The following is an 8,060-nucleotide window of genomic DNA, read 5'->3' as shown; positions in this document are numbered from 1 at the left end:
ACCGTCCACTCGGCAAACCTGCAAGAAAGCACCACTCCCTGCTCAATACACAGTGTTTCGGGGAATTCACCCCTCGTCAGTTGAGCTTGAGTAGGCTGAGGAAGATTGTGCCTGGCTGAAGAGCACCACTTATATAGTGCTCTCCAGGCACAAAAATCACCAGGGATACAAACTTACAGAGACGCTCCGTTTCCAGCGCGACAAACACCTCAAACATCAACCAGGGTTATACTGCTCTTGGATCGGGTCAGAAAGGAAGAAAGGCTGCACATATTCAATCTGCCGCTTAATCCGGTGCAATATTTTCCACTATTTTTGCTATATTTTGCTGGTGTAGTAGCTGACCATTGCCTGGACGGCTGGTGTACTGTCGGACAGACGGAGGACATGTCCGAATAGCTTCCATCGCAACATCTTGATGGTGTGACTGATCGGCTGGCTTTCACATCGGGTGTATAGACATAGTGCGTTGTTCGATATTGTTTGAGGCCACCTGATGCTATAAGCGACCTCAGTTGACGCGATGGAAGGAGTCCAGTCGCTCCCGAGCTGTCTTGGTAACCGCCCACGTACCAGAGTTGTACAGCAGTACACTGTACAGAGATGATGAAGGCTTGATAGCCGTAGGCGAAGCTTTTCGCTGACCTGCTGGCCTCGTTTCCAGAGGTTCCACAGGCCCCGAAAGGTAGCTGTCGCCAGTTGCTTCCTCCTCAGCACATCCTCGTCATCACCAATCAGACTTCCAAGTTTTCGTGTTGATCTCCATTCTTCTTTGTTACGATCATTGAGTCTAGTGATTTCTGTGTACTCCGTTTTGTCATGATTCATGTTGAGCGACCATTGCACCAGGGTATAACTCGCCGTAGCTTCTAGCTGGGAGAGCCACCGCCGACTGGTGCTTACAAAATCTGCGTCGTCAGCATAGATTAGCTCAAGCGGCAGGTGAAGATCAGCATGGGGTCTGGGAGCTGCTTCCTTTCTCAGTTGCCGTAACGCTGCTTCCAGATATACGGTAAACAGGACCGGTGACAAGGAGTTGTTGTTGTTGTTGAAATTTTATTTTGTATCGCAGACCAAACGGGCAATGGTGCCCAATATTATGATGGCGATAAAGTAACGGCCGAGAGCCAAGGATACAACAAGCAAGCCTCCACGAAAGAGAGAAAAACACAGAAAACACAGACTGCAAATACTCAAAAAGAAAAAAGAGAAGGGGAAAAAAAAAGAAAAAGAAAGAAGAAGAAAGCACAGTTGAGTCACAGTTAAGTCACGACTCCAAGTCCAAGCCTAGATGCTGGCTAACCATAAAAATAAACCTTTAAAAGTCTCTTGAATGATCTATGGCAGTCGAGGGACTTGAACTCTTGGGGCAGGGCGTTCCATAATTTAACAGCAGAAACGAGCGGCCGACAGTCACCAGAGACTCGCCTGGTGGCAGGGACAACATACGCATTTGGATCGTTGATCCGAGTGACGCCTTCAGTCTGGCGACGTAGGCGCTTGGACAGGAGATTACTAATTCTGGCGGTGTGGATACGAAGCATGAGGAGGCGGAGTTTACAGTGGGCGTTTTGGATGATGGGGATGAGGCCTAGACGGGTGTAGATGGGATCTGTGTGGGAGGGGAATGGCTGGTTGGCAACGCAGCGGATACATCGCTTGTCGAGGACCGAAAGCTGATGCCGTTGGTGCGCAGAGAGAACCGAGAAGAAGGCATTAGATCCATACAACATGTCCGGTAGTATTAACGATCTGTAAAATAGTAGGGCTTGTTGCTCAGTTAAGCAGGAGCGAATGGCTCGCAGCGCCGTCAGTTTCTGGGAGGTCTTCCGTGTAATAGTTGCAACTTGAGTCTCCCACCGAAGCTGGGTGTCGAGATGTAGACCTAGATATCGAGCATTTGTGGTCTGAGCTAGGGGATTTCCATTGCATTCTATGTTAAGTAACAAGGGCTGCCTGCGAGACGCATGAAGGGCTAGAACGTGGGTTTTGGAGGGATTTAGTATTAAGCCTCTTTCTTCCAGAAAGTTGGCCAGGTTGGAGACTGAACGGGAGAGGGTTAAATTCAAGAATTCGACGGATTGACTGATGGCGTCTAGCAGGATATCATCAGCAAACAGCTGTGAGTGGGCTGGAGCTGTGATCTGTTCTATTTCCATTGTGTAGATCGAGAACAAAAGAGGACCCAGCACACTTCCCTGAGGAACACCACACTCACAGGGAGAGAGGGCGGATGACTGGCCATTGCTCAGGACGACTCGCTGACGGCGGTCAGTTAGGTAGCTCATGAACCAACTGAGAGCCGTTGAGGTAATACCAAGCTGAAATAGATCTGTAACCAAAATTTGGTGTTTGACCTTATCGAAGGCCTTGCTCATATCGACAAGTACAAGACCTGTATGGCGCTGCTGATCCGCTGCCTCCAAGTATCTGTCTACAGCCAATGTCAGGGCATCTTCTGTGGAGTGAAGTGGGCGATATGCGAACTGGTTTGCGGGGAACAAGGAATTTCCGGAGAGGAACTTACAGAGTCTCGTGTGGACTACCCGTTCTAGGACTTTGGAAACTATTGGTAATAACGATATTGGTCTATAGTTCTTAGCGACAGCTTTGTCGCCTGACTTGAAGAGGGGACGAACATCCGCAATCTTCAGAGATGCAGGAACAACACCAGAAGCCAGAGATGCATTGATTAGTATGGTAAGGGACGGTGCAAGGACAGGAGAACAGTGTTTGAGGATTGCAGCTGGAACCTGGTCGCTGCCTGCAGCTTTGCGCACGTCGATGTTGGAGAGCAGCTTAGCAATCTCTTGCACACTTGCTGGAGCAAATTCTTCGAGGCATTCCTTCTTCGTGGGACCCAATGGGGCTGAGAGACGTAGTGGTCTAGTTGGGTCTGACACAACACCGCTGAATTGGTCACTGAGCTGTGAGACACTGACGGCTGGTGGAACTGAGGACTTGTTACGACCGCTGAGGTAGTTGATGGTCTGCCAGGTTTTTCGTGCGTTGGCCTGACTAGCAGCAAGAAGGTCCCTAAAGTAGGTGGCTCGGAGATGTCGTGACATACGCTTGGCTTCGTCTCGGGCAGAAGTGAAGACATTGCGTAGTGCCGGGTCTGCAGGTGATGCTTTCCACCGTCGATGGGCCGCGTCACGTCGCTGGACTAGGTCATGTAGAGCTGGCGTCTTCCAGGGGAAGGATTTCCGGGTAGGAGCTCTTGGGCGGTGTAGACGGATAGGAGCATGAGTGTTCAAGGCCGCGACAAGTTTCTCCAGCCACATATCCCACATTTCATCTTCTGTCCGCGCAAAGCAGAAGTTCTCTAGATCGCTATTTAGAAGGTGGTGTGCAAATTGACCCATATCAATTCTTGCAATGTTACGGCCACGTCGCACGGTCGGTGTGCAGGACGTTGTGAGTCGCAAATCAAGTGCCAGAGCGAAGTGGTCACTGATTGTACAAGGTACTACGACACAAGAGTTCACATGATCGTCTCCGACCAGAGCGAGATCCAGGGTTGTTTGGCTGCCTTGGGGTCCAATTCTGGTAGGACAGTCCACTTGGTTCTTGATGTCGAAAGAATTACACAGGTGCAGCAAGCTGTTTAGCTGGGGGCTGTCGCGGGAGCTTACATCGACATTGAAGTCTCCAACAAGGACCAGAGGTGATGTGGGAAGTGTGGAGATGACAGTGTCTAGTGCATTCGTCAAGTCTTGCCAGAATTGCACAGGAGTGCCTGGAGGACGGTACACACCACCAAGGAGAACCTTGGAACGCTGCCCACTGACCTCTAACATGAGCATTTCCACCTGGGTGTCAGCCTTCACAATTCGGGCTCGGAGATGATCTCTTACATAAGCTGCTAAGCCTCCGCCATGAGTTGGCCTGTCGCGTCTGACCAGGGTGTAATTCTGTATGCGTAGGATGTCATCGGAAACGGAGGTTGTTAAGAAAGTCTCTGCCAGCATCATTATATCAACTTTATGGGAAAGAATATAATCTTCAATTTCATGCTTTTTATTGAGAAGATGGCAAACATTTAGGAATCCTATTTTGAGGTTACTTTTAATTAATTCATGCTGTAGGGGATTTACAGTGGGGCAACTATTTCGTGGCTGAAAGATAGGTGCATGAGGGTTCAAGGGTTGAAAGGGGGCTGCGTGAGGATTTAAACAGAACATTTAGTGCTCCTCTGCAGCTCGACCAGTTGCTACACTGTCAGCCTTGAAGCGCCATTCTCTAACTCTGACGTTTGAAGGCCAGAATTCCGGTTCCAGAACAGTAGCTTTGTGTTGTATTGGCAGAATTACGTGAGCAAAGGCCAACCCGAAGTACTTTGTCTCAGACACGGAGCACTTGATGACAGGTATATTTCGGCGTTCACACCATTTGGCGATCGATTCTGATGTGCACCCACTATTGACATTGCCCACATACAAAGCGCAACATTTTGTGCGGGATCCTCCCTGTAGTTGATCAGAGCGCTTGGGCCGGTTTTCATAGTACGACGTGACCTGAGTGCCTGGGTGACTTGTTTGGGGTCGTGTAGTACTGGCCTGCTGGCTGGGGCCTCCCCATGTGTTATCCCGTGCTCGCACCTGTGACGACTGTGCACGTGCCGCCGCGCTGTACAACCTGACGCTGTCAGCAGGCGGTTGTACACGTACGGGTTGAGGTTCAGGTGTGCTAGTTTGTACAGGGTCATGATCAGAGTTCCTTTCTTTGAGAGCCGCCAATTCTCCTCGAAGGGACGACACCTCCAACTGCAAGGCAGAAATTAGGGCTACCTTGGCGGCCAATTCTTTAACATTTTTTGCAATATCGGCCAATGCCTGCTGAACAACATCGCGCACCTTGTCAGACTGACCTGCTGAGTTTGTCGACGAACCAATACCGTTGTCGCGAAGAAGCTTGACTATCTGGGTACGGGAAAGTCCCGAGTGTTCCAGTCTGTGACTCTTGGCGAGATGCCGGATCTCCTGATTGTCCATCACAGCAAGGTCTGCATCTGCTGGTGCGGTGGGTGACTCCTCAGACGACATTGTCACATCAAGGGGCCTGTTATGCCTACCTCCAGACCGGCCTAGTGCCGGTTGGGCTTGAAAATTTGCAGAGCTCAAAAAGTCACAACTGCCCCGTACTCTGCATTATAAACTAATGAGTCACCCTGCGGTGTGCCAATAGTTGTCGGAAATGTTGGTGATGACGTTTTACCAAGGCGGACATGGAGCGTTGTTCCCGAGAGTAGGTATTGTATCAGACGCAGCTCATCCTCGTTCACGACTTCCTGTAGTACACTCATCAGTTGGGCACGTCTGATAGTCTGATAGTATCAAATGCCTTTGATAGGTCAATTCCGAGGATGTGAATGTCCCAGTGAAAGCGTTGGGCTTTGGCAGCCAGCCATGTGTGCGCCCATACGACATCGGACGTTGACCGTCCACTCCGGAAGTCGCTATGGGTCTCAGCTAGAAACTCCTGCACTTTCGGTCTGATCCTTGCAAGGGTTATGAGCGATAGTGCTTTCCTGAGCGATGTAAGTAGCACTATGGGCCGGAGATTGGACGGTGGTCCAAGAGGTTTATTGGGCTTTTGAAGTGGGATGAGGATTCCTCCACCTACTTCCACTGACTGATGATGGCTAAATATACCATTGATAACTGAGGAAAGGGTAGAAGCCATGGCGTCTCATCCATACTTGAGCAATTCAGTTGGGGTATCATCTTCTCCAGATGCTCGTCCGTTGTTGAATTTCATCAGGCTTTTAGCAACTTCAGTGCAAGTAATTGGGTTTGACAGTGGCCATGGAGGGCCGTCAAATTGTGGAACTGCCTGTGCGCTGGAATTGTTGAGTTGGGTATCGAAATGCTGTCCAATAGCGGCAGCAGCTTACTTTTCGTTGATGATGAATTTACCTGCTTTATCCGCAACCACAGGCTTTACAGCATTCCTCCTTCTCATGAGCTGGGCGGCTTTAAACATCTGCGCTCCCTCTTTGAGACGCTCTACTTCCTTCGCCTTGTCAGCACACCAGCCGTCCAGGCAATGGTCAGCTACTACACCAGCTAGGACCTCAAGGGCTGGAGAGGACGGCCGAGGACCAGCCTGCTGGGTACACTATCTGCTGACTTGGAGGCAACAGATGCCGGAAAGCTGAGTAGTCTGGAGGACTTGCACAGAATCAGGAAGATTGCAGCGGATAGGGCCGAGTGGCGAGCTCTGTGTCAACGGGTGACAGAAAAGGATCTGTAAGGGACGGATGACACTGCAATATCTGACTTCTTCTCAGCGTACATGTAACCTTGTATGTTTGGATGGTGCCTTTGTTGCTGATCCACCACACCATCACTCAATGCTCTCTACTTCATTGTTCACCCACCACTGACTTTATACTTCTGCGGCTCCTTTGCCCCTTTTCTTCTGATTCGTGCTGTTTTGGTTCTGATACAGTGATCGTTTGATTTTTTTCCCACAGCGTATCATTAAATGATAACAAATTGTGTTATCCTTCTGCCTTGTAGCACTATAAGACACAAGTCACATAACCGATTCGCCAGTGGCTGCTCTCCATTGCAGCTTTGACGCAGGGCTATTATTTATGAAGTCTGAAGAAAACGTTGAACGGTCTCTGCTGGGATGACGACTACACCATAGCTCAGTGGTTAGAGCATCGCAGGCTACAAGCGAGGGTCCCTGGTTCGAGTCCTGGTGGTGACAGTCAATTTTTTCTTCGGACTTTTCCCGTTTGTCTCTTTCCCTCAAACCAGTTAATATTATTATTATTATTATTATTATTATTATTATGCACTTACGCGTCAATAGAGAGGTTTTGCATTCCGAATTTCGGAATTATTTTCGGAATGTGGCGGCAGCAGTCGAAAAAGTAGTCGAACTTTCGGAAGTGTGGTGGCGAAAGTGCATGGTTTTCCGAAAATGGATTTTCGGCTCTTTCATGTTTGGGAGTGCATATTTGAATACAAAAAAGTGTATTTTTCATGTTTGTATTTTTGCTTTCTGCTGCTCTCGATCATTTGAAAAAATTTCCACGTATGTAGTTTTGATTTTTGCTGGTTTTGCTGCTCTCGCTGATCTCGCCATGTTGACTAATCTTCTCACACTTCATCACACTCTATCTTCCTTTGCCCTGGAGCCTACTAACAGTACAAGACAGTAGTTCGCCAACCTCGTCTTCAGCTGTTGGATCACTTGGTCCACCATCAGTCCGTCCTCGTCTTCGAACCGCACCCAAATTCAGTTTGACCTGCGCACATGGATTTGATCCTGCTCAACCACTTCGACGCTCTCCATTTTGTTTTGCATGGCAACCCTTGGAAACGAAGTCGAATCAGATTTTCGGAATGCAAAACACTGAAAATACCGTTTTTCGGAACGCGCTTTTTTCGGAAAAGCACAGTCGAAAATCATTCCGAAATTCGGAATGCAAAACCTCTCTAATGTCAGCGGTGGTAAACCGCCCACAAATTCGCACGTGCTGAATGGACTTGGGAATTGGGAAATGAAAAAATAAAAATAAAAAGAGCAACGACAACAGAAATAGAAATACAATACAAGACGTACCTAGTACCTGCTAAGGGGCACATGACAGCATTGCTCAGATTGAACAGAGGACGCAGACACAGGATAAAGGGCATTGTCGACTCCGTTTTGAGAATAATCCAGTAAAATGGTGGCAGGTGGATGCAGATCCACGCACTACGTTAAGAGAGGAATTTTGTTGGTATTTAAAAAAGATGTTAAAGGGGAAGTATACCCTAAAATCAAATTTTCACCAGTTGTAGTCTTCGGGGTGCTGAGTCGAATGGTCTTGGTCCGAGGAAGCTGAGACGCTCCCTTCCTACTTGAATCCCAATCGAACTCGCGCACTTCCACCGAAACTGGGTGACTGCGCCCTACTAGATGGGGATTTGTATGCAAAATGTCACTAAAAGCGTCATTTCGTTCTTATAAAAGCACGGATGACCGCGATTGGCCCATATGTTGTAGTCTTTTGGACGCTGAGTCGACTGGTTTTGGTCCGAAAAGGCTGCGATGCAGCG

At 48.7% G+C, this 8,060-nt stretch overlaps 1 protein-coding gene across 1 annotated transcript in view; it reads right to left on the bottom strand.

The window, feature by feature from the left end:
* The window catches only part of LOC135806998 (uncharacterized), a 6,804-nt gene extending 2,830 nt beyond the window's left edge, over positions 1–3,974 (bottom strand). The window contains exon 1 of the mRNA XM_065321101.1: positions 2,623–3,974. Within this exon, the coding sequence (XP_065177173.1) occupies positions 2,623–3,974 (1,352 nt within the window). The remainder of the gene's footprint in view (positions 1–2,622) is intronic.
* Between the last annotated feature and the right edge of the window lie 4,086 nt (positions 3,975–8,060).

This window comes from Sycon ciliatum, chromosome 1, assembly GCF_964019385.1.
Source record: "Sycon ciliatum chromosome 1, ocSycCili1.1, whole genome shotgun sequence".
Taxonomy (NCBI): domain Eukaryota; kingdom Metazoa; phylum Porifera; class Calcarea; order Leucosolenida; family Sycettidae; genus Sycon; species Sycon ciliatum.
This window is presented reverse-complemented; position numbering and strand designations above follow the sequence as displayed.